Here is a 27,186-nt window from a genome sequence, read left to right as displayed (position 1 = left end):
CTCCATCTGTATGCTACTGTCACAAGAAGCTTCATGTAAGGGCTGCGATGCTCACCCGAGTTAATGGGAGGATTTCGGATAACATCAGAAATGATCCGTCGAGCTTCAGGAGTCAAACCTGCTCGCTCCAGGTTGACAGGGTAGCCAGCTTTCACCGCCTGGACCAGGTGAGTGCCAACCTCAGAAAGGGGCAGAGATCTGCTCTCGCTTATAGTCCTCTAGGGAAACAAAAGCAGAAGGAATCGACGTGGCAGAAATACAACCAAAAGCTCAAAAATCCGTCAACCTCCCATTCCCAAAAAGCAAACCAGGGGATATTGGCACACAGCAGCGCAGAGCTTCCCAAGCCGCTTGGTTACTCCTAATATTTACCCAAGCTTTTCCATCTTGTAAAGAGCTTTTTCCTCCACTTCTCAGCTCAAGTGCAACGTCTCAGGTTGAGCTTACTTCTGACGGGGAGAGGAAGGGTGCTGTGCGCCCACCTCAAAGGCTCACTAGAGCTCCCAGCCCTTGTGCCGCAACACTCGCTACCAGCCTCCTTCCACCCTGTGGCAGCTGAATCACAGCAGCTTCTACCACAGAGGGAAGAGATGCTTTTGCCTCCCAGTAAAGTCAGAGCATCGACCCAGCTCCTGCTTCAAAGGACTTCTGTGTCACAGCTTCAGATGCCTCCTGATAAGTAGCTGTGATGCACTTCACCTTCCTTCCAGCAGCCCATTTGATTCATACCATCTATGCAGAAGGTGGATAACAGCGCCAAAAGAAATTCCCCCCTCGTTTTCACATCTGTTGAACGAATTCTTCTCTTAGAACACTTGCCTTTGAAGAAAAGCATCTCAAACTTATTTCACCTAAGCTTGTACTTTTCAAGAAGAGGCTTCAAACTGGTTGTTTGTCTTCCTCAACAGAGCAGGTTTGAAGCTTCTACCCATTTCTCCCCAGACAACACACATACTGCGCATATAATCATCAGGATTAGCAGATACAGAGCGTGAAGTTATCCATTAATAATTATACAGTTGTTTCTTGTTAATTAGTCCTTAGATACACTTTTAAGTCAGGGACTATCTGACAAGGTTTACCCATACTGTTGGGAAGGGTAAAGCACAACTCTAAGCAACTTCAGTTTCCTGCTGTAGAGCTAAAAAGCAGTAAATACAGGAAGAAGTAAGAAAAAGTAGTAAATACAGGCTCATGACACTCATCTTCACAGGGCACAAGGCGTGATGCCAGTTCAGCCACATGCCCCGTAGCACTTCAACTTAGACGTGACAGGTAACTTGTCCTCAACTTTTTGTTCCTAAGAGGAAACACGGCTTTCCAAAATCTGAACTAGAAAGCCACGATAATACTTCGCACTTAAGACTTTCTTTTCGCATTGAATCTCCCTCAGGAGCTTCGTTTCTTGACATGCAAGTCTTGCATGCGGACGGGGCACAGGCACAAGAACAGGGATTTGCTACCTAAACCAAAAACATAGTGAAATTTATCCCAATGGTTATTAACCTTAAAGACAGGACTGTATACAGCCCCATGTGTACTTTCCAGCAAGCTACCGGATCAGGAAGTTTTTCCTTATATGCCTTTACTGCTGTGAAAAGAGAAAAATACAGAAACAGGCAGAACTAACGCCTGCAATAGAAAAATCACGCTGCGTAACCGTACTGAAACGGGTCAATGAAGTAACAGCAACGGCTTTCCCTGATGCCCTGCCAAACCGCGCAGATGCCATAACGAGTAGGAAGCTCTATCTTATCTCAGTACAGCCCACCTCACAGCGAGCCCAGCTTTTCACACTTTGACCGGTCCACAGAGATAAGTGATCTGAGCTACCGTTTGCCAGGAAAGATACTGCCGCGACGGTTTAAAGCAACTCGGCCCCAGCACCGGGCAGAGGATTTAAGAGAACCTGCAAATCCCCCTCCTCTAGACAAAGCATCCCCGCTGTTTGTTTTCAAAAAGGAAGGATCCTCTACAGGAAGAGCTTACCACAGAGAGATTTTTCTCTTGGAACAGGACATACGTGACATGCTCTGAGGGAGAGAGGGCTCTAGTTTGCTTCCAGGGAGATGCTTCTTTCTGATCTTCACATCCAGACGTGGGGAACCTGTCAGTCTGAGCGAGACGAAGAGGATTTAGAAGAACTATATCCCAGTGACAACCAATGAATCACCCTCCCATTATCTGAATGAGTAACATAAATGGAGTCAATCGTTTCTATGGAGGTTGGTTTTGACCCCAAGTCCGTGTTCCTTAGAAAAACAAAGCAAAGAGGAAGTCCAGATGGACGCTCACATACTCTCATCTTAGTAACACACGCACGGGATTGTTCACGGGACTTGCAAAAAAACAACCCCAAACACAAAACCAGTGTCCAGATCAACACAGCTTCTTAGGCGTTGCTCCTTACACATAAAACTACTCCATCAGATTAAACTGTGGTATTCAGTTTTCTGCCTAATATGGGAAACCCCTCCATTTGTTTTTACCTTTTGCTTAACACAGATTTTTTTAAAAAAACCTCACCAGGAACGCTTTTGGTCCCCATTCTTACATCATAATAGCTTTCTGCGAGGCAGAAAGACAACTCCTGAGTCTTCTCAAGCATTACAGAGAAGCAGTATTGCTGCTCTCCCTGCTGTCTAGATTAGGTAAGTCCCTTTACCTGTACGTTTACATGGAAATTAAGGTCCCCAAAGTAGAACTGCTTCATCGTGCCTCTAACCTTCTGCTGCATGGCCTCTCCCTAGTGGTGTCTCTCACCATAGCCACTGATGAGGAACCATTCCACAGAAAGTCTTGGACAGAAGAAAGTCAACAGGAATATTTCCAACGGCTGGAAATCTAAGCTCTTCTATGATTCTCCTAAGGAGAAACTTAAATGAAGCAAAGCCCCCCGAGTCAATAAATCACAGTGAAGGAATATTTACTACACCTTTGGCCTCCAGCCCCAAATCGCAATAACTAGCCGCAAGCTCTCAATAACATGGCACTTACTGGACACTCAGCCTGGCCACGTGGGTGACCTTTATAAGGATGTCCTAGACTTTCTAGATAACCACACCAACCCGGAACATCAGCAATGACATTGGAACTTGGTTAAGTGGCACATTCAGATTTGGGAGGCCGATCTGTACGCAAGGCTAGCAAGTTTCACTGTAACGCTTGGATGGAATAGCTGTGACGAGGACAGACTTTGAAGGAGAAGTCCCACCGCCGCAAACTAAATGATGTCTTTAAGGCTCTTGCAAAGTAGCAGAGACTTTAGAAAGTCGTACCTGCAAACCATTCGCTCGGCAGAAGTCCTTGATTTCAGCCAGGAGAGGCACCAACATGGTGGATTTTGCTTCAGACACACCATCAAGTCTCTTCACATTCTCAACATTCGTAGGCCTGGTTCAGGATGAATAATAAAAGCCATGGAAGCGTCCTGTGCCAATGCTTTGAAACATCAAGTGTCTGCGAATGACGCACGCTTGGACTACAGATCTGTTAGTCAAAACTTGAAAATATTATTACTGTGCCCTCATCTTCATCATCAACTATTCGAGTTCACTGTTTCGTGGTTCTGAATCATGAAGCTTGACCGCAGCTAAAACTTCAAGTTTGCTGCTTAATACTTTGGAGGATCAGTTCACCAAATGCATCTCGCTTTGCTTTTACCTCTCAAGAGCACAGAGGAACAGAGCTTTTCCATGGAACAACAAGATACGCACGCCAAACGTAGTATTGTCTAGCACCTTTTAGAAGCTGGGGAAGGCACTTCCGATGCATTATCAACTGAGCTGCCCCACAACACCCTCTCATACAATGAGGAAAAAAAAATATTCACCCCCCCTTTCAGTAGTTGAGAGCAACACTAAATTGTGCTTATTCTCTTACGCTAGAGCCACCCATGCAAGGTAAGGGACAGTTCCTGACCCGTAGGTGACCCTTAGTAGGGTAAGGGCGTAATAAAATGATTAAGACACATCGGAGAGGAGCAGACAGAACGGTACGGATTAATAGAAAACATACACCTTCCTCCTCTGACTGGTCAACCTAACAGGAGGTTTGGATACAAAGACAGGCAAAGTTGTAATTTGGGTTTGTTTGCATTTTTTTTAAAGTAATAACTAGAATGAAGATGCAAGCCTGATGTCAATAACTATTTAACTTACACCAGTCAGTGGTCTACAAGGGTATTAGAGCAAATGAAGATCTCCCAGCAAAAATCACCGCTCAGCTACCCATGAGGCATACTCTCCCAACAAGAGATGAAATGGGATTTTCTACTTGGCTTCCAACCGTCTCAGTTTGTACAACATGCATGCGTGCTGGCTTTACCTTATTCGCGCCATCTCCACCAGGATCTTATTGGTTGCCAAGACAGCTGGAGGAATTACCTTCTCATTAGCTACCTTCTGTCTAGCAGTCAGCAGCTTGCCATACAGAGCAGTCTGTGAAGGAGAGCACCAAGTTCTCACGAAGCAGCTCTAGATCACTCACGTAGGTATAATCGATTTGAGAGCAAGAGTTAAAGCTTTCCTCATCTTTCCACTAAGAGACCAGAAACCATCAATCCATCTTAACATACTGAAATCCTCTCCCAGGGCTTCTGTTCAAGACATCTTTGTAATATATTAAGAGCTGCCCAAGCCAGCTGCTCCAATACAGAAGAACTGCGGTTTGCAAGTTGCCTGTAACTCACAGATATCCTCCCTCTTCCAAAAAAAACCCAATTTACCTCTAGTTCCTTTTCTCGGGATGAAACACCAGGTTCTGGGGACTTCAACGGAGATTTCACCGATGAGTGCTCTGCAACACTAACAAAAAAAAAAAGTAAAGTGTGAAACAAGCCCTGCATTAGAACTTCGCACAAGGCTGTGGGAGAGCAGCAGCCCAACTTATTTTGCCTGCTCAGACTGTGATCTGGCACCTCGTGCTACCGCTGCGCTCAGACAGGACTTGCGCTGGTTGGGGCAGCATCAGCAGTATCCCTACCGGAACAGAATTCCTGAGTCTGGTCCCATAACTTAAAAATAGCTTCTCACTGTACAAAGCTCAAGCAGATGAAATTGCAGTTTTGTGGGGGAAAAAAACCCCAAGCTTCCTTTCCTAAGCAAAGTGTGAAATAACACGTTTTTGGATTGTAGGTGTCCCTAAAATGATTTTTCTTCACACGGCTACAGTGGCAATTGTTTAGCTTAATTGACATATCCTGTTTTCCTGTCGTCTGCCAGCATCGGGCTACTTGTCCCAAGGGGAAAAAAAATAAAAAATCAAACTGCTCAGAAATGCAAGGTGGGTTTCATCTGAAGCCCCACAGGGAAACAAATTGCTTTGCCTTTTTTTTTTTTTTGCAAAAGCTTGTTTTATTTCTTTTGACCTCATGGAACCTCAACTTGATGTCAGTCTTCTCCAGACTAGTGGAGAAAGGCGGAATCCTACATGCTCACTTCCCAGTCCCTGCACAAGTTCAGTTCTGCCCGCTTTAAGAGCGAGTCACAACTTCGTCACTTATCCGCCCAAATTATATTCACGAACTGTTTGAAAAAAACACCTATTTTTCATTTCTTGTTTTAAATCAGCACAAATTTAAGTCCATTACAGTTTCAACCATCACACAGAAGACAGGCTAAAAAACCCAGAGGCCCAGTAGAAGTAACCAATATAAGTCTGCTATTGCTCCATTTTATCAACATTTGCTAATTTTCTTGCCCGGATTTGAAGTAATACCAGTGAGAAACTCTGCTTTGCCTGGGACACTGCAAGTATACCAATTTAGTCAAATTCAAAGCTTATTAAATGCTGTAGTAGTACCATGTTTTGAGATATCATGTAGTGTCCAGCAAGTTCTAAGCACTTGTCTTTTTAATACGTTAAACATTTTTACAAGAGTCACTTGATACAGAAGAAAGCTGGTTTTAGGGATCATCCCACAGACAGTACTCCTATTAACACAACCGCAATTAGGCGATTCTGGTTTTATTTCAAATACTGTACCTGTTAGGCATGTTATTGCTTCTTGGAAGAGTTTTACCTCTTTTCTCATATGAGAACATATCGTAGAGAGACATCTATAAAAAAACCAGAAGAAACAAATGCTGATTTACGAGTCTTCCCACTGAAGTTGCTGTTCGCAGGAAGATATTTGTGACACCATGATACGCTCGCAAGAATTTTGTTTATTACCGACAAGGATGGACTGGAGAGCGCAAGAGGGGTTGTACTCGGAGACCTACCTGCTTGACAGGAGACTGCATTTTTCCTTTCGTGTCTGGGGAGCGCTGCGTCGAGAGCACAGGTAAAGGTCTACTGCCATAACGAAACAAATTAATCAAATCAGACCAAGTCATTTGTACAGTGACGCTTTTTTTCTTTTTTAAAATTAACATTTTGCTAAGCAAAGTGATTTGAACTTGGTACAGTGATATCTCTGGCAAATCAACAGTTCTTATTTTTTTTATTTTAATTAGTAGAATCCCCATTCTTCACAAAAAAACCACCCAGGACCTCAAAGCCTGTTAAAAAGTTTAACGGGTAACAAGAATCTTGTCTTATGGAAGAAACCAAGCTTTTCGTGATTCTTCGTGACAACACTTGAAAAAGACTGAATTACTGGAGAAAAAACAAAGAAGTACAAACTTTCTGGTTTGCGCTAAACATCCAGGTTTCACTGTTGCTTACTCTTTAATAATAAGCAATTTTTTCTTCTAGGAAACCTGCAGACAGTAGCTGAAAGAGCCGCAACAGCAGAATACTAGCAAGCAAATGAAAATTGGTACTTGGTCACTATTTACTTATTTTTTAGCAACACGAAGACAATCTAGGCAGAAGAACAGGCTCCCAAGGCCAGCACTGAAGAGCTTTGTTCTAATTTTATTTCTTGTCACAGCAAAAGCTTCTGCAACCTCCAGTTCATAACCTTTCACTTCAAAAGGGCTGGTGAGAAGTAGCGCTTGTGAAGACCAACACAATGCCATTTGTAAAAATGTAAGCAGAAGCAAGAGATCACAAGCAAAACTCCACGTGCTCTTCCCTTGGTGGTATATATACTGCTGGCAAATACCCGACTACCACTGAAATAACACCCCACCTTTGCAGACACGCTCACCAAGACTTTAAAACGGTTCAAAGTTCACAAAAAGAAATACACTGAGACAGACAAACTATTACACATTTGTGCTGAATCACCTCTTAGTTAGAATGAAGGCTTTTTCTGTTTCATTCTCAGCTTAGGTTTCATGAGAAAACTAGGTCAAGTGCATAACTGGGAAAACAAGTTGTTAGCTGCTCTATTTAAAGCCTCACGGTTTAACTCATCAGCACTGGAAAGAACATAAATCTTGACGGATTTTCCTCTGTTTCTTGTCTTTAGCTGATCCCTTTCCCCACGAGCATGCGTTGCCGCAACATGCTTCCAGGCTACCCAGGATCACTGGGGATGATGAAACACACTTTCGGACTAGTTTTGGTTGGGGAGGCCAGGAAGGGATTTCTCCGTACCACCCTTCCCCGCTAACCCTCCCAGTTCCAGGACCGTCTGATTAGCTGCACCGAAGACCTCAGCGACGAGGCACCATCAGATTTAAGCTGCGAGCTTTCAGGAGCTCTAGACGACACGTCACCTTTCGTATCAGCAGTCAATAGAGGTGTCTATCCAGGCACTCCCACTGAATTTTTTGGTATCACAATATCGCCTAAGGGAAAGCTTTGGCTAGAAAAATCAAGCGCAGAAGTCTCCTGTCCAACCAAGCCATCTCCAGAAACCAAGGATCAAATACAAAAATAATAAAAGAGCCTCAAGAGAAGACATACACTACAGTTACCTTCTAGGACGTTTCTGCAGATTAAGGTCTTCACTGGACTGTAGCAGAAGGCTTGGATTTGAGGCAGATGAAGCTTTTAACAGCCAATTTCTACCCTGTAAGAAATAAACCATATAGCTTAGCTGTAGATTACTGTGAGAAGCCTACGATGGGTTGTTTCACACCAAAAAGTACCTTCTGGGTAAGCATGCACGTGGTTGCAAACTTGTTATGCCCAGAGGCTTCTTTGAGGAACCCTTCCATTATCAGTTGTTGGCAGAGCGATTTCCACCAGTTCTCCGGCCAGTCTTTTCCACTACCAAAGAGAGGGTGTCTGCGGTATCTCTCTGGCAAGCGTTGGGAACTCTGAAATTGAAATAATTGGTCAGGCTTCTCCAGTCCTTACGGAAGAAAGTTTCCAATATAACCAGTAAACCAAAAACCTGAGGTGCGAGGAGCATGTCCTCAAGAGATTTTCTCCAGAGGAGAACTTCACAGAAGAGTCACACCAAAGCATTTGATTCAGGTTTCCAAAATACCTATCACAATAACCACACCTAGAGCAGCTCAATGCGAGCTAAACCGTGCCTATTGCCTCACTCGTGTCACCCAAAGACCAGTTTTACCTCTAATCTAACCCACTCCTGCGCTTCCTGCCAAGTCTGTCACAAGATCGTGACTTTCTTTTGCAGTAAGACCCCAGACAAACCTACGCTTGGGTCACAGAACCGTTAAAACATCCCCCTTCATATACGGGGGAAGTTACAGGAACACTCTAGCCATCCCCGGCTGCAAAGTTAGTCATCTAGCACAGTTTGCATTCAACCAGTTCAGGTCAATCTCACACTGAATGAGTTCAAACAGAAGCAGTTACTTGTCCTAGTTTTAATTATAAAGAGCCTACAGAAGTAAAAATAAATTGACAAGCCCTGTTAAATCCTAGGACAGGGGTACAAAGCCAGAAGCAAGCTCGCTGCAGACATCTGCTCTACTCCTCCTCTGGCCTGCATTGCAGAGTGGTTTTTGGTTGGTTGGGTTTTATTTTGTTTTAAAGAGTTACTGATTTACTTATCTCTTACCAGAGCAGGTTCAGACTCTAAAAAAGCTGATTAGCTTCTGTCTGATGGGTTATCACCTCCCCCTGAACCGAGGGCCCAAACACGGAAGGAGCTTCAGTCCCTTACCATCCAAGAAGAGAAACTCTTGGTGTGAACCTGGAGAGCCGAGAACTTTTCAGAAACAGCCAAATAACAGGGGGTCAAGCGTTAGTAGGTAAGAGTGCCTCAGACAGAACGGCGTTTCAATTTATTGCTAGCACATGAAATCAACCAGAAGGCAGGCTTCGGTCCCTGTTAACTGTAGACTTGCTGAATGCCCCCTCCATTGGTGAAGCTACATGGTCAAAAAAAGTACTTTTTGGTTTTATATGTACGTGCATGTATATACAGCAATCGTATATTGTATATATACACACATATCTGCAATGCTGGTTAGATAAGGACATCCCATGGGAGGTGGTGATGGAAAAAAGCAGGAGGTGTGACTAAAAATTATCATCCTGGACAAGATAAGACACCGGGGCAGAGGCTCACCTCTCGCCATTTATAGAGCTGGTTGTTAACACAGGTTTTCCAGATGCCTGTTAGTACTTCTACCAGAATCCCTTCACGCTAGGCACCCTGCAAACACAGAACATCTACCCCAAAGAACACAATTTTCCTCATAAGGGAAAACAGAACAGGCTGATGTAAAGGAAAAGGGGAAATCAACTGAAAGAAATCCAGGACAAGCAGCAGCCAGCACACAGCAGCCTGCGGAGCTCCGTACTATCTCCAGGGATCACAGTAAGGAGCAATTTGGAGAGTTTCAGATGGTCAAGGAGCTGGTATCTTGCACGCACGGCAAGAGGAGCAGCAGGGAGGAGGGCGCGTTTCAGACCTTTGGCAGCAGGGGATAGAAGCTGGAGCAGCCAGCCATGGCAGGAGGGACCCAGCGTGCTGCCAGGTGGCACCAGGACACGAGTCCTGATGGTGAACACAAGCGAGTCACCAATTCAGCAGGCAAAGAAAGCGCCAAGTCCCCCATCCTCTCTTCGAGAAAGCCCTCATTCAACTTCTAACACGCGTTTCTTTGAAGTATTACTGCATTCCTGAACTTTTGGTTATGCCGGTTACATTAATTACTCCAACGGATGCACATTTTCAGAGCATAGTTTTAACTTGGAGAACAAATTCAACTACGGAAATAACTACAAAAGGAACAAGATGCAAAACAGAAGACTTTGCGTCCACGTTTGGGCTAAGCGTCATCACTTCAGCGTGGCATAGGACTGACCAACAGAAGCAAGGATTGCAATTTCGGCCTCCTACAAATTATTAGATGCTAGAGGTACTACTAAAAGCCGCTCACAACCAGCCACTGAGACTACTAACAACAATAAAATAATCGCTGAAAACAGCCACAAATTCCCCTGTTTGCTGATAGGAGACCTTAAGAGTTGCATGTTCTTCGTTTAGCAGGGTTAGTACTATATTTGTGTTAAAGCAGCTCTAATTCAAAGTTTCCCCGAGGGCCTTGTTCGCTTTCATGGTCTGACTCAGCTTTCAAATAGGAAGTGAGACAAGGTCTCCCTTACGGCCCACCCAAAGCCTCTTGGAAGCCACCTGGACTTCACCAAAAGATCCCGCTAACTTAAAGAGCGCGGATTCTCCATAAACCATACACAAGCTGTTAAAGCAACATGCCTGTCAGCCTCAGACAGACATAGCATGTAAACTTAACGGTGATATTTCATACATTCTTTCATACATTTCTATACATTGATGCAACAAAGAAACACTTATTTTTCTTAAAAAGTTATGTCAGCCCGGAAGAGGGTATTCCTGTAGGCAGTAAAGGGTTATTCTGCACTTGCAGTGCAAATTTGGCATCATCTTCACTTCTAGTAGCGCCTAATAAATTAACAACCACGACTACATCAAAATCTGCTTACAGCATATTTCACCCCAGACGCACTTGTACGACAGTTACGGATTAACTGTCTTTAACAGAAAAGAACACAATTCACACTGTTTTATCAAGTAGTACAGGTGATTTCCTCCTCCCCCATCCCCCCCCCCCCCAAGTTGTAAGCATGAAAAGTCCTATTGTTCTTACTCTATTTTATTTCTGGTGAATTTCTTGCCTAGTATTTAAAAAAAGACATTGTAAGTAAAGGTATGGAGAAATCATTTATATTCATTTTAGTGTCCTACTTCCCATCTCACTACTCCGAGTCAACCCACAGTACAAAGCTAGAACAGAAGCCATCGTTTTCTTTATTCGCTCACTGATTACCTGAGTTTACTGAGATTACTCACTGAGTAAACTCACTGATTACCACGACATACTGTGTTTATTCTTCCTTCTGAAAAGGCTACTCTTTTCAGGATAATGGAAACGATGCATCTTTATGGGGGGAAAAAACCCAACCAACCACTTAAATGTCTCTACAAAACCATCAAACTCACCATAAAGAAAACAAAAGCTCGAGCCTTACAGGAAGGGCTTTAGAACCTCTACCAACACTTGGGCTGGCATTTTAACAGACTATCATCAAGAACCAGCTCAAAACAGCACCCAAAATACAGGTTCTCTCTACACAAGGCAAATGACAGGTACTATTTCTAAGCTGAACTCTTGGGCCATAGAGGGCTGAACGCTGCACTATTAAGAAAAAGCAGTACTAAGACGGCAAGAGCTTGGGGGCAGGAACCATTCCTTTGCTGTACATGCACGAAATTAAGTACAACACGATTAGGAGGTCCACTATTTTTATGGCTGTTGCCTTTCAAGGCAACAATCTAGTTTGCTGCGCACGACGGGCTGCTAAGCAGCTTCAGAAAGTCTAGGCTACCTCTCTCCACAGATATCCAGCTCTCCAAGAAAGAGGTACTAGATATATATGTGTGTACACACATTTATACATATATATATCAAGGTATTATTTGTTATATCAATAGAGCGTGACACTGTAACAGTCCTTCCACTCTCAGAACACATCTAAGGATTTTTACTATCACTTACAGACCCTCGGAGAAACAGAATGGGAATTCTAGTTCCAAACTTCTCCTCCAGGGCACTCACTGCCGACAGCAGCTGATTCGCTTGCTTCCCGAAGTCCTGCAAACCACCTTCCGAGTCACTGGAGACCGCAAAACTAGAGACTCTGAAACACACAGAGACAAGCAAGTTTAACCACCCGTACCAGATCAAGTCCCCTCCACTTCTTTCGAATATCGTCTACCAAGGTGTAGCTAAATAAAATACACACTTCAAGTTACATCAATATAAGCGATTAAACACCTTTAAGCTTAGAGAACTAGGACTGAAAACATGAGACCACGCAGAAGTCAAACCCACTTGTCGTTAAGACAGCTGCCCAACCCAGCACTAAGCAGTTCTTCATGGTACTTGCTGTGCCAGAGCAACATTCTCTCGGCAATCTTCTGAATTTAGCATTTGAATATTTGGACTTTTGAGGCATACATTTATTTAATTGCATCTAATAGCAAAGAGCTTTTTGCCTTTTTTTTTTTTTAAAAAGTAAGATAAAGGGAAAACACAGGAGGAAAGAGCAACCCCATTGAGGATATTGTAGGGTTTGCTAATACGTTACTACTGACTAGAAGAACCCATCAGAGAGTTATTGTCACAAATCCCTCGCGGAGAAAGAGGACGGTGATCTATTTTAAGTGATTTCAGATCCGCAACACAAACTCACTACGGGGCTCAGCACAGCAACTCGACTTCAAAGACTGAAATCGCAACCTTTTAAATTCTCTTCGTGGTTAGTTTTAGTAGGGCCCAAGCAGAGATTTCTTAATCCTTGAGAACGCGGGAAATTTAGCTGAGCCGATACCATTTTTCCAGGAAGCCACACAGTGCAACATCTTGTCTCCGATCAGGAAGCGTCACGCTACCAGCAAGAACAAGCGATCCTTTATTATAACTTCAGGGCACGCGTGTTCCGCACAACGCAGGAGAGGCTGAGGAAGGTGTTTCTGCTCATACCTGTGTGACTACCGGTGCGACTACCGAGCCGCTGGCTTCCCTTCGGCACACCTATGAGATTATTTGCGATGCTAGAAAGAACGAGTGTCAGCACACGCTGTAACAGGAGAAGAGCTCCCTGAACACTCGGGCAGTTTAACCTTAGACACGTGCTACCGCATTCCACTTGCGAGCTTTTTTCCCTTTGGGGTTAATTACCTAACAGGACTTAAACAGACGAACAAAAGCAAATTTCACCGTCTAAAAGCGTCGCTCTAAAGCCTTTCAGGAACTGTGACTGTACTTTGTTTACAGGCTTTCCCCACAGCCTTAGAACTTCTAAGCTGCCTCATGGCTTGCTCAGCCATGGAGAAGATCAGAGACAGCTCTTCAAAGCTAAACTTCAGGCTGAACATCTGCAAAATCAGGTGCATAAAGAGGCCTATTCTTTTAGATGATTTGCCTCCTAAGTCAGCACGAAACAACGTGACCTCTTTTATCAGCCTTCAGGGAAGAAAGCTTACCTGGACCTGCAATTATCACAGCATTCTTCCGTGCCCATGATGCCGGAGGAAACCTTTCGGAGTTGTTTGTCTTCGAAATGAGACAGGATGATTCTACCCAAGGGAATGTAGAGAATTAAACAAAAAGACCAAGAATTTACGCATTAGATTTGTTGCAGAAAACAGAGCTGAAATCAGCATCATTAATTAATTCACTGGGGAGCCAATTATTTGGCCTTGATTCCTCTAAAGACAAAGTTGGGGTTCTTTAAAAGCAAATAAGGAAACACTTGACGTATAAGTATGCTGAAGGCAGTATTTTTTGATACTGGTTTTTAATATAAAACACGTTTGCAGAACACATTCTGAGTATAGAGATGCCTCCTGGTCACAACCTCCGGTTGTGACCGAGTCACAACGGCTCTTAACAAAGCTGACCAAAACGACACAAAGCATTAAACAGACCCCAGTACTCACTTCCTCCTGCAGGTATTTGACACAAGGTACTTCTCTATTTTAGCCAACATCTTCAGTTTGTACAACCGGAACGTTTCGTTGCGTATCTCATTTAGGAGGTGTCTGTCAGTCAAAAAAGAAAAATGAAAAGCCTGAAATACCCATTGCTACTCCCCTGTCCCACATCAAGAGTGAAATGTGCCAGACAACTCGATCACGTTCACCAGAAACAGCTAGGAAAAAAAATAATCCTACTGAACCCAGACCCGAACTGCTTGCCTGTTTCTCCGCGATCTTGATCCTTATAGCACGGGGCGTACTCAGAAGGGCACCTTATTCATATTCTAATTATGATGATCGTTCTAAACAATGCAGAAGGAGACACAGAGAGCTTCCTCCAACCCCTCCCCCCGCCCGGGCTACTAAGCTTCAGAAATCCAGGCCAAAAGGCACAGAGGAGGGAGGTGAGGGCAGAGGGCATTGAGAGAAAACCATTTGTCGCACTCTCCAGTTTTCCAAACTCTCGCAAGTCCTCATCAACGCCATCGCCAGGTTATAAATAATGCTGGGACATCATCACTCTTCTCTCAAGAAACTCAGAGGTGGCACATTAGGACGTATCCACCTGTAGCCTAATTTAATATCCTTTATAGTAATCACTGGAAGCACCCAACAGAGAAAATAGCATGGGAGTACGGAACACTCGCTCTCTGCCCGTGCTCTGAGCTGCTGCATGAGCCAAACCCGAGAGACCGTCTGCACCACGGCATCAAAAACACGCCAATACTGCAGGTGTCGGGCACCACATTAGCACAGCTACACCGTTCCAAGCTCAGAAGTTGAGCTAAGCAAGTTTCTGCCTGCCTGGAAAAAAAAAAAATAAAGGCAAGGAAGTCTATGGTGTCAGCAGACTGCCAGAGTCTGTGAAACAAGTTCGACTGACTGAGTTCAGGCATTTCTGTGGCCCTGAACCAGCTACGGACAAAGTTAACAGGAGACCTCCACAACAAGGACTCCCCCACGCAGGAAAAAAAAAAAGCCAAAACAACTCTTTCTCCATTTAGACTATCTAGACAGTGGAAAGAAAAGAACAATTCCACAGCATCAGCAATCTTAAGGGGTGATAATGCGTATAAAAGCAGGTCAAGGTGATTTACAAGGCAAATGGCAAGGTTTTATCACCGCCTGCCTTGCAAAGCATCTTCAGAAAGCCGAACCGGAACAAGGACCGACTCGTTAACATTAGTCAACCTTGTGGATTATCTTCTAGGAGAAGTAGAGCATACTTAATACGGTGCGTATGCAGGGAAGGACTTGGAACTACCCCAAAAACATCAATCACGTTTTCAGCCATACCCACCCTCCCACCCTGTTCCTTTTTCTTTTGCTATGTTTTGGCTCTCCCTGTCAAAGCAGTTGTCTTCGGTCATTTATTTACCTGTTAAAAGCCAAGTCCGTTGCGGTCCACAAGACGTGACAGGAAGCAGGAAGCCCATCGCGACCAGCTCGCCCAATTTCTTGATAATAGGATTCCATTTCCTTAGGGGCACCGTAATGAATAACCATCCGGATATCTGCTTTATTGATGCCCATCCCAAATGCCACCGTAGCCACAACACACTACAAAACAGAAGCCACATGCCAAACGTTTTGAAACGGTCATCAAGAACCTGCCTGGATTAATGCTCACACACTTTGGCGACAATTTTTTGCTACAGACTCAAAATCCAGCCTAAATGACAATGGCCTCAAGCTCACAGTTGACATCCACATTTCTGTTGTTAAGTCTGATTTTGGTCAGAGCACGAGCACAGGATTATAAAGATGAGAGCGATGACACGTTGCGGCAAACGCTATAGTGTCTTCAAGCGGTTATTCTCAAACAAGAGGCACAAAACATACAGCGAAGGGGAACACAAGCAGTCTCTGGATAACTCTTTGCCTGCTTAGCTGCAGGAGGAAGAAAGCAGCTCGCAGAATCTGTGATACTGTTCCAGCTACCGCTATTTTCCTCAAGTGCTATGCATTTTTTTAGACACTTAAAGGAATTTCAAATATAAGCCAGGGATCTTATTACTGTTAGCATGGACTGGCAATTTCTTTGCCCGGAATTGGAGACAGACACAGGGAAACACACGCTGATATTCAAATCCTTTCTTCTACCAGAAACCCTACAATAATAAATAGGACCAAGCGGACCTGGTTTCCTACGTACCTGAATTTCATCCCTCATGAACCGGTGATGGGTCTCTCTCCTTTGTTTGATTCCCATACCAGCATGGTATGCACCACAGGCCACACCGAGTTTCATCAGTTCGGACACAACCTGTTCAGTGGCCTTTCTTGAGGGGCAGTAGATGATAGTGGGGCCTTCAAACTCATACGCAGAACTGCTGTAAATAACAGCAAGATGTAAAGACACAGAACAGAAGCCACCCTTCTGCAAAAAGCCTGACTGAACCTAGCTGAAAAGGCAACGTAGTTTTTTTTTGTCCAGCAGTTCACCTTCTTGAGGATTTTGCAATTGAAGTGTATTTTAACTGGCCCACTCATACACAGGTTGTCTGTCCTTTGGGAAAAAATGGGCTTGGAAGTTATTTGATGTTCTTAAGTTTATTTTGCAAAACACAGAAGACTTTGGTCTCTGTAGAAGCAGCAGGATAAGGCTTCCCAATTTCCTTAAAGTCACCAGGAAATATGCTTTCGCAGCTGTCACTTTTGAAAGGTCTACATTTACGTAACAAGGTACAACTGAGCAGTAAGAAATTCATTTCTATTGCTGTGGAGGCACACATTGTAGCTTGCAAGGAGAGAGCCAGAACGGGTACGCCACCCGGTCTGCTAACAGAGAAAGCCTGCTGTTCACCTGCTGAAATTTGCTTTATTAAAAAAAAAAAATCCTTGAGATTTATCAAGAGAGATCCTTAAGTTAGCAACATGCAAACAGCAAGAGTCCATCGCTCCTTGCTTCAAAAGCCTTTTGAATTGGGAGAGGGGAGTGGGCACGACAACACAGGACACGATACATATTACTAGCATGTTATCAGAGCCAAGCTACCCGGAAAGCCCAGGCTCCTCCTCACCAAATCAGTTTAAGACTGCTACCAGTTTTTAGCAGACACTCCCAAAACTCCAGAACGCTGAAGTGTATCTGAGGCATCAAAGAAAACAGGCTTAAAGCCTCACCTTCCTTTCCTAGTAAGGAACTGCTTCAAATCCCTAAGCGTATTTCCACTTTGTCGTCCAACTTCTAAGTACAGGTTAGGTCTGTCAAAACTAGTGCACGTGACCTGGGGATTCTTCAGGTGCAGACAATTCACGATGTCTTCTCTAATCGATGGACTTGCAGTGGCAGTTAAAGCAACAATGGGAACCTGCGGTGAGAAGTAGAAGAAATTCTTGAGAACTCAATTAGTTGTTGGGTTTTTTTTTTTTAACCAAAAAACAAAAGTCAAAACTGAAATAGCATGAAAACAGGCGCTTTGTTTGTGATCACCGGATCAGCTCAATTATTTGAAAAATATACTTAATATTTAGCTTTTTAAAGCTTTGGTCTACACTGTTCTGAAGATTAGACAGGGACAGAACACTGTTGAAATATATGGCTTGATCTGAATACGTGCTTTTTTTAGTTTTGTCTTCACTAATTTTCTAATGTGGTTGGCTAAATTTAGGGAAGAAGGACAAAACTTCCAAGAGCAGCATGTAAAGTTCCAGCTTAAGTTTTTGAGCTTATGCAGCAAGTATTCGAGGAGCGTCCAGAAATCACAGTCGCTTATTCTTGCAAGCCACTCAGCTAGCCAGTTTAAAAAATGAATCCCTCGATATTAAACCAGAAGCTTAGGAACATCTTCTACAGCGTAAGTATCCAAAGCAGCAATTTAATTCTCAGAAGTTTCTGGTAGTCCAGGTTCAGAATATCCTTCATTGAAGCGTTTGGGAAAACAACCCACAAAGATCAGTCACCGACAGGGACCACATGAACTCCAAAACAACACGGTAAACGCAACCGAAGAGCAACGTCAAGAGATTGATATTTCAAGCCATCATATGAAACGTAGTACCCTTTCTCTCACATTGGACATCAAACACATCAGAACCTCACCGATGGCAGAGCCTTCTTTAAGGAGCCTAAACTTCTAAAGGAATTTCTGAAGTCATGGCCCCACTCGGAAATGCAATGCGCTTCATCAACAGCGATGAGGGTAATACCTGGTGGGCACAAAACCACAGCGTGAACACATCAAGACGACAAACCAACACAGGAGATGACAAAATACATACACCCCATCCTGCTCAATGTCAAGCTCTCCTGAAGAGGCAGCAACAGTCCACTGAAATTTTTGTTTCTAGACGTCTTCCGTTGTACTAACTCCCCAGGCCCATTTTTATCACGGCCTCTTTTGTGAAAAGGCCTAAGAACTTTTACAGCCTCCCCCTCCTCCCCCCATCTCTTCTTCCTTCTCCAAGCTCCAGATCTTCAACATCCTTCACAACGGGTCAAAAGCTTGAGCTACCTCTGACAGGGCCTTTTCCCACTCCCTCCTTCCCAGACTTTCTTAATAATAAGTCACAAGTGCTGATTACAGATGTCATTAGTTTTATTTTCTGGATTGTGAAACGAAGCCTGAGTATCTCAGGTCTGCGCTGAAGAGGTAAGTGCAAGGCAGGCCAGAAAGATATGACAAGACAGGGGTTAAAGATGCCCCTAGAAGATAACCTTACATCTTCTTAATTAGAAAAAAACAAAAAAACAACCCTTGAGTACAGATATCCCGTTGTAATCCACATATTCAAAGCGTCCTAGAGTCAGGGAGCCCAAGCATACAGTTTCTTGGGACTCCAGAAATTCAGATGTCTCGTCTTCTCCCTAGACGGTCCTCCCTGCCTACAGCACTAGAAACTCAGTTCCTTCGTAAAAAAAAAAATAAGTTTTGGAGTTTATGTGCCTTCAATTTACCCTACTAAAAAATGCATCAGCTGTATCACATTGGATGAAAAGAGCATTTTTAAAGCTCTCTATAGTGTTTCAAAACACAATTTCATTGTTGCATTCTGCGAAAGATCAGAGTACTTAAAAAGCTAAATATTAAGGGATATACGTTTCCTGTGATTTGAAGATCAGCATTTTAGCACCTCTGTTCCCAGTAACTTGTCTAACCTTCCCATGCCGAGACCACACTAAAGACACTACTCACGTATGATCTTTTTTTCATCAATGACAGGATCTTCTGACACCATTTATTGGCAGTCACTACACTAGCCTCTGAGCTCACTCTTGGTAAGAAACTGGTGAAAAGTGTTCAAGCATTAAAAAAAGTTTCAACGTAATTACGAATTTAAGCTGCCCGCCAACTCATCTCCAACTTACCAATAGTTTGGTCGAGATCCTGAAGTAACTGTAAGTTCCCTGAACAGAACTCTGGAGTCATGTATATGACTCTGTACTGACCCCTGAAACAACAAAAATTACACCGTCACAGACGGAAAAACCCCAGACGACTCAACCAAAGGGAACAAAACCGCAATTGCCTAGAAGATATAAATGAGAACAAGTACAGGCTTCTGCACAGGCAACAAGAGAAAAGAAGCGAAGGCCGCAGAAAGCATTCCAGATCCGTAGGAAAGCAAGGTAGTACACAGCGTCAGAGGAAAAGGAAGACAGCGGAGAGATTTACTAGCCTTTAGAACCAGAAGGGACTGTTGTCAACACCTGGTTACAGCTGCAGGTCTAAGACCTGCGTAAAATCCTGTACAAATCGCAACATAAAGCGAACAAGCCCCTTTCTCCCCAGCCAGAAGGCCCAAGAGGGTGGCTATAGCCTCCCACCACACACCCAGCCTGGGTGACCCCAAGAGATATCAGTGAGTGCCAGCTTCCAGACCTGGGCCAGAAACCAGAGTTTCAGCCATGTCCTATCAGGGAGGCATCCCACCTCTCAAATACAACTCCCTCAGAACCCGCAGTCCCAGAAAGCTTGGCTAAGACTTACGCTTTGATGCATTCTGTGATGTTTTTTGACTGAGCCGAACCAAGCAAGCAAGCCGGAATCTCCGACATCCTGCAGAAATAAAAAGCACGGTCACAAAAAGCACAGTGCTCTCAAGGCTCTCTGCCTTCCCTTTCAGCCTATGCCAGCACTTCACAAAGGAAGTTCAAGCTGCGGGGTCAGAGAAGACTTTCTTTCAAGGATCTTTGTTGGGGGGGAAAAAAAACCTTTTGAAAAAGCAAGAGCAGGAGAGTGGCTATTCCTCCCACCCGAATTGCTTTTCCACTTCCCCTCCAGCTGTCCCCCACAACACACACACACTTGATCAGCGCAATAAGGAATTAGAGAAATAAAGACCATGTTCTTTGCACAAGAACTAAGTTTACTAATAAAACACCCAAAGTAAAAAACCACAGTAGTTGTTTTCTTTAGCTATTATCTCATGCAATTCATCAAATTTGGATATAGGCCTTACCGACATGCAATTTTCCCCCCCCCTCTCACCTTTCAATCTTTTGCAAGCTACTGGTGCCGCCCCCGCTAATTGTCAATCAGGTGGCTGCTTTTTAATGACAGATTCAATAGTTACCCTTACCAGCTCAGCCACTTCATATCTGACCTCTTTCAGGACCCCGCAACCCCTGTCCTCTTAACTCAAGTTATCTCTTAACTTGGTTATTTATCACGTTTTATTACAGCCCTTTGCTTCCCTTGCTTCTCCCCACTCGTCCCTCCGTGTTTCCGTCCTCGGCAGACCTGCACCCGGACCAACAGTCAGCTTACTGAATTGCATGAGGTTGTAGAAATTCAGCCTCCTCGGCCTTCAAAACGAATGACCCGCTGAGAAGGTAGTGAATAAACCCTTTCCAGTCAGAAAAACAGTACGGAAGCCAAAGAAGCAGCTGAATACACGGAGACACCCCGCTGATTAATACTCAGTCGAGGAGCTGGCTGTAGAGCCAGCTTAGGCTGCCCAGCCATTCATCTGCGCACAGTCGTGATGCGCAGCAGAAAATACCGCACCTAATTGATGTTCCTCACTTCAAAAAAAACCCCACAAGTCTTCATATGCCCTCTTTCACAAAAGACCTGTTCTTTCCAAGTTGGAAAAGGCAGGAATGAAACCAGACAACTCAGCACGATACCCACAGCTTAAATGGAAAAAAAGTGTCAGGAGTGAATAGCTGTCATAACGGAAAGCAAGTACACGTAGAGAAAGGATTATCAGGTATTAAAATCAAAGGGATTTATCTTGACCACACCTGTAACTGCTCATGTAAGAGCAATTTTATGTCACCCACCAGTTCCCCCATCAGACCTTTTAAGAAGTGAAAAGGCCAGGTGTCAGGAGACCTGCCACACCACCCATCTTTGCCCTAAATCTGTGCCATAACTTTGATCTGAGCAGCCTAGAGCTTTCAGCTGCATGTTGTTCACATGTTATTTCTCAGACCCGAAGGAAGCTCTACCAAGTTTTGACACAGTTCTCCGTCTCAAATAGCCTGTGAAGCTCCTGCAGCAGTTCGGTCCACGCGAAAAGGGCCTGTGAATCCAGAAATGCTTAAAAAGGATCCACCTTCAGGAGCCACCCACCAGCACAGGTCCTTCGTTAGTTCAGCCTACAGTTGACATAATTGGCAACTCCAGCCACCTTAGACTATTTACACCGTTTGCATGTGTTCCCTGAGAAATGTATGCTTTGTAGCTGACGCGCAGACCGCTTGCTGTATAAAGCTGCAACCTTAAACGCCAACAAATGCCACAAGCAGAATCCGTGGGTTTCCACAGGAAATACAGCAGCAGCAGCTTGTTACTACCGTGTTACTTACGTCAGCTGCAGCACCTGGTCCTCCATCAAGGAGATAAGAGGACAGATGACAATTCCTGTAAATCCAGTGTAAACAGGAGGAAACTGGTAGCACAAGCTTTTTCCATAGCCTTAAAGAAAAAAGGCAGAAGTGAAACATCATGTTTTCTATGCAGCTATAACATACAGCTGGAATTCCAACGCCTTGTTCAACTCTTTAAAATATAAGTGGCATTTGTTCCGCTAGCAGAGGAACAAAAGCGGGAGATAAATATGGTCAGCATCCATTCGATACCCCTCTCTACAGCAAGGTCGGTGACAAAGGCTAGGACGGAAAGAGAAGGAGCCAGCGTAGCTGGCTCCAACTTACACCGTCTCAATCAGAGCACCCAGCTCGTATGAGCCACATGGACAGTCTCCAAGTTTGAGTCCCACTCTCCCCAAAAAGGAAAAGATTTTTCGCCGTGTCTTCGGATGTAAAGGTAACTTACCAGTTGCCATGACAACAAGATTATCTCTTCTGTCTTCGAGAACAGAATGGATCACTTTCCACTGGACCCTTTAAATTAAGCAAAGGGGAACATTTTATTTTTGCCACCGCACATAACGCTTAAGTTCTGCCAAACTGCACGTTCAGTTGAGTTTCAGGTTAAAGAAACCCTTCCGACTGCCTTATAGATTATTCTCTTCGCATGCTGCGACTGCTCAAACGCTCCAACTACTGCAGGTAGTCCCACCAGTGTTACAGCGGGGATTTCTAACAGCGCTCAGGCAAGAAACAATTTGATACAGACATTCAGAGAAGATCACGAAACAAACCCCGTCTCCCATACGTTAATAACCGATCCACAAACACTGAAAAAAAACCACGGTTATCTTCAACGCAAGAGATTGCGGGACAGGACCTTGCATTTTGCCAATCAATTGTCATCCTTTTTTGGTCTTGCAAGTGGACATAACTGCAGTCAATTAAAAAACAAACATCCCCCTGCCCCTGTTTCCAAAAGCGTACCAAATGTTTTGAGTAAAACAGCTTCCCCCCGCAAGTGTTGCCTTTAAGCTTGCACAGAAAGCATTCCACCGCCAGTCATCCAGGATGATTTCATCCCATTCCCATGGAATTTAAGAACTGCAATAGCAACGCTCGAGTACATAAGCGCCTACTGCACTGAGACTACGCCACGCTGGGTAGCCAGAAGCCTGCCTCTCCTTAGAGCCACATAAAGGAGAACCAGATTAAGGAAGTTTATCGTACAGAGAACAATATCTGTGCGGTTTTTCACTTGCTGTTTAACACACCTGAACTACACCTGATACAAAAAAGCTTCGATCACAGGAGATATGCCATCAGAAGAGTCAAGAAACTCATCCTCTACTGTGAGAGTAGAGCATTGCAGTTCCCACTCCTTAAGATTTATTTTGACATCTTGTTGTGGCAAGACCGCTTTTCTTTTCCTGGGGATTTTTGCACAGGTCCTAGTCTGTTAGTGGTTTTCTGAGTAAGTAGTAATTAAAAAAAAAGTCATCCAAGTTGAAAAAAGTGAAAGAAAACAAACCCTAGAGCGTACATTTTAACAAAATGTATACTTACGGTTTGAAAGAAGAATGCCCAAAATGCGTCTTCAGACATGCGATGTGGCTTTCGCTAGGTAGCGGCAGCAGTGGATCTTTAGTGGGAGAGAGGAAAAAAAAAAGAGTTCGTCTGTGATTAAGTTTTAAAAAGGCAAAGCACTGTCTCAACAAACAACAGTCTGCTCATGGTTAGTGACGCCCAGGGCCTAAGCTTTAGGCAACTCCAGTGAAAGAGAGAGAGACATCAAACTCAAGATATTTATGGGCTAGAATAAAGGACTTAAAAAGCTCCTCAGAGACCCTGCATGAGGGGGAGAACATATGGCTTGATTAATGAGATAATAAAGCAATAGCTATTGTAACGCTTAGCTGCATTTTCGGAACGTGTTCAGAACCAACGATGTTTTACTAGGCATGCCTTTATTAAAGGCCCTACTGAAGTTACACTAATCAATACGTGAGCGGCTAACAAAGTCATCGTCTTGCCGCGAACACCCAAGAAACTTATTCGAGATCTCCGTTGAAATTTATCATTAAGATTCAGCAGTAGAAAGTATGATACTTCCATCTAGTTTTTGTCTGTTGGGCAAGCACACATTCCCCGTTAACAGCCTGCCTGGCTATTGTTTAGAGATGAGCTGAACAAAGAAACAATTAACTCATCCCTCCCCATCTAGCAGCCCACGTTCCGCTTGGAGGAAGCGAGCGCCTCTTCTCCCGGCTGATGCTGTTACTTTCAGCGACGAGGTCCGCAGTTTAACTTACACAACACGGGAAGGAAGGTTTCACATGGCCCAAAGAAGCCAAGGTGTATTTCACCTCACATTTCAGCCTCTTTTCTCCATTGGATTTGTCTCCACCGGGCCAGCTCCAAAGCATTAGGTCAAGATCACCTCCAAGCCAAAGCATCCTGAGTATTCTATCACGGAACAGCAGTAGTGGAACAACAAAAGCATATAGCGGAGGTACCGCTTTCTTATCTGGTGTTTTCTGAATAGGTCCCCTCAATTCTGCGTGAACTCCACATCCCCAAATCGGTTTTACTTGTATTCAGCATACGTAACGCCTACTGATCATGGCCGGAGTCAGCTATGGTTTGACAAGGACATCTTTAAGTTTTCACCTTGATACGCAGACAAGTACTTCTTTTGAAACCCAGAGAAGCTTTAACTTTCTGCTTTAAGAAACCAAGCAGAAAGTGCCACTGTGCTTCCACATCTGCTTCTGTAGACAGTGGATTTTTTTTTTTAATTTAAATCGTGCACTGTGATTTCAAACATACCCAAACATTCCTCCTCTTCTTCCTCAACGCCTTCATCTTCATCGCCATCTAGTACGACGTTCAATTCTGTGTCAGGAGTTTTCCTGGCTTTATTGTACTCTCTTTCAGTTAAAGCTCCTTTGGAATTGTCTACGTCTTCTACAGACTGAGAAATCAGGAGACAAAGTCATTTCGGAGCAGGAAAGGGGAGATACAATATATGTCTGAGCTAATATGATATAGGGACATATGAGCTTTAATCTACTCATGGCGTAACTTAGATCTGTTGGCACACGGCACAAAGAAAAGCACAGGGGTCAAACTACTCCACCAGTAGCATTTAAATTCAAAGAGCCATCTCCTGGATACCGTTACAACTGGGTTTTGTTTCTTTTTTGAAAAAAGTCTTTGATATTTTGAACACATTAAAATCTGTTATTTTATGAAGTCAGTTGTTGGGGTTGATGTTGGTTTTTTTGACTGTCAACTAGACGAAGGCACAGTTCTCACTGGGAAGTGGCTTAGAAGCCTAGTCACAAGAACGGGAAGGATGGGATCCCAATGTCATGTTACACTCAGTTTCCAAAACATGGTACTCAGAGGAACACCAATTAATCCCTTCTACTGAAGTTAGCTTTATGGACCAAAACTGCATTTATAGAAGATTGACACACAGCACCGAGAACCATCCAGAAGAGACCTGGTCCTTCCCTAGAAGAAAATTCAACTTTTTTCCCCCCGCAGACCTTTTGAGTCTTGCTTCCTACTGAGCTGTAAGCAACACACTTGACCTTCACGTGTGTACAAGCACACAAACATTTGCGACTGCTCTGCTGGAATTGTTTGGTCACTGGACTCAAAATACATATAGCACTCAATCTGGGGGAATCAGGGAAAAAAGGCAGGGTAAGGAAAAAAACAAAAACAAACTCAACATTTAAGTCTTCTTTTCAGGAAACAGAAGCCACACCAGTAAAACACTTTAAAAGAAGTCTGCAGAACATGGCTACAAAGCAATTTGATCTACAGCCCAGGTTAGCTCGAGCCCTCAGACAAGGGTTTGAAGGCACAACACTCGGAGCACAGCAGTTCATGAATGATCAACTACTCAAATGCAGGAAGTGGCTGGATCAAACCCAAGCTGGTACAGTAAAGACGCAGTAGGATGCACGCGATATTGAAGGCTAATGCTAGTAAATTAAATTCTTTAGGTATCCACACAGTCATCTGTCTTCCACCCACCTTCTGTAAGCAACACCGTTTTGCTTCACATTCCCTCCCCTCAACTACACCAAGCTCCACTGTCACCCAAGAGCATCCTCACTACAAAAAAAATTAAAGAAAAACCAAAACCTTGAGGCACTCACTTTAAGCATCTCCATTTCCAGTTCTTCATCGCTTTCAATGACACAGGAAATATTCTGTTCGTTGTCTGTGGAGCATGCCTCCTAAAAAAAATTCTTATCAGAGTTATTTGTATTTTACACACAACCTTTCAACCTTCTGGACATACTATAAACCATTTCTCTGTATGCTTTTACTTCTTCCCCAAAATAGCTAAGCTCAACATTCAGCTCATGAAAAAGACATCTGAAAGAAATATTGGAACATAACAAGGCCCTATAGTCAAGGGACAAAACCAGTAGTATCACCAGATGCGCAAAACGCTTGGACCATAAGGAAATTATAACCTGATTTAAGAGCATCAATGCACTAGGAGGACTGCTATTTACAGATCCCTTAGAAAAAGATGTGCTTTTCCTTCGTGGCCGAGTTGGAGATGCTCAGGTGCAGAATTTGTCCCCATACCACAAGAAATTATTTGCTAACGTTTTAGCAACCGAAAGAGGGAAACTAATCCGACTACCTAGAGCCTCTGTATTCAGCATTAGTCTTTCCACCCACAAGACTGAAGAGCGGCTCAGCGCTGGACTACCTCCACAAACACTTTCCCGACTGAGCCCTTCTTTAGTCCATCTTAATAGTCTCTTGGGACCAGACCTTTAAAATCTTGGGGGAAAACTACTACGGATGAGATCACTTCCTCCGCTAAGCATCCATGATTAACAAGGGCTTTTCTCCTTACCTCAGGTGCAGCTTCGTTGAGCAATTCTTCTGCAGCTTGACGTTCCAAGATCTCAAGTTCTTGCTCAGTAATGTCTAGGGACATGAAGTCATCTCTGTCTGCTGCGTCCTTAGAGCTGGCTGCTGCAGCCCCATCTTCCACAACAGCATTATCTCTCTCCGCCTCTTCTTCATTGCCATCTCCCTCCCAGAGGCCAGCAAGCGTAGCATCAGAGCAGATGTTGAAGTCACCTTCAAGTTCTTTAGCAAATTCAGGCTTTTCAACTTTCTCTGCTTTGACATCTGCTGACTTTGCCTCAAGATTTGTTGGCGCTGCGCCACAGCTCCTCTCCACTTCGGAATGGGAACCTGAACCCAACAGCATGCTTCTTAAGGTATTTACATTCGCCGTTATGTCAGCTAGTATTTCCACAGCCCTAGAAGGTAAAACAAGAAAGGCAAACCAAAATGACGAAGGCAGTTACTACATACATCTTAGCCACAAGCACGACCGAGGATTCTAAAGCAGCCTCCTTCTCCAGATAGTTTGGCCAGAATTTCACATATAAAGGTTCATCACTCGTATACTACCGGCATTCCACTTCCGTGAGAAGAAAGTGAGATTTCTTTACACTTTACGCTATACAGACTCTCTGAAAACACGGTTTGGTGTTATCACCCCCATGCTTGTATCAAGTCTCCAGACTTCCAG

The 27,186-nt window shown here is 43.9% G+C and overlaps 1 protein-coding gene across 1 annotated transcript in view; it reads right to left on the bottom strand.

The window, feature by feature from the left end:
- WRN (WRN RecQ like helicase) overlaps window positions 1–27,186 on the bottom strand; it is a 45,955-nt gene that overhangs the window by 5,353 nt on the left and 13,416 nt on the right. The window contains 24 exon segments of the mRNA XM_063335284.1: window positions 56–218; window positions 1,990–2,115; window positions 3,279–3,393; window positions 4,327–4,439; window positions 4,727–4,805; window positions 5,986–6,059; window positions 6,225–6,297; window positions 7,812–7,906; window positions 7,986–8,156; window positions 11,856–11,997; window positions 13,346–13,438; window positions 13,802–13,903; window positions 15,219–15,400; window positions 15,996–16,173; window positions 16,967–17,154; window positions 17,886–17,992; window positions 19,152–19,234; window positions 19,774–19,842; window positions 21,600–21,708; window positions 22,069–22,136; window positions 23,169–23,244; window positions 24,432–24,576; window positions 25,778–25,858; window positions 26,497–26,911. Of these exon segments, the coding sequence (XP_063191354.1) occupies window positions 56–218; window positions 1,990–2,115; window positions 3,279–3,393; window positions 4,327–4,439; window positions 4,727–4,805; window positions 5,986–6,059; window positions 6,225–6,297; window positions 7,812–7,906; window positions 7,986–8,156; window positions 11,856–11,997; window positions 13,346–13,438; window positions 13,802–13,903; window positions 15,219–15,400; window positions 15,996–16,173; window positions 16,967–17,154; window positions 17,886–17,992; window positions 19,152–19,234; window positions 19,774–19,842; window positions 21,600–21,708; window positions 22,069–22,136; window positions 23,169–23,244; window positions 24,432–24,576; window positions 25,778–25,858; window positions 26,497–26,911 (3,047 nt within the window).

Source organism: Chroicocephalus ridibundus, chromosome 5 (assembly GCF_963924245.1).
Source record: "Chroicocephalus ridibundus chromosome 5, bChrRid1.1, whole genome shotgun sequence".
NCBI lineage: Eukaryota > Metazoa > Chordata > Aves > Charadriiformes > Laridae > Chroicocephalus > Chroicocephalus ridibundus.
Note: the sequence above shows the minus strand (reverse complement) of the source record. Positions and strands in the feature narration are given on the sequence as shown.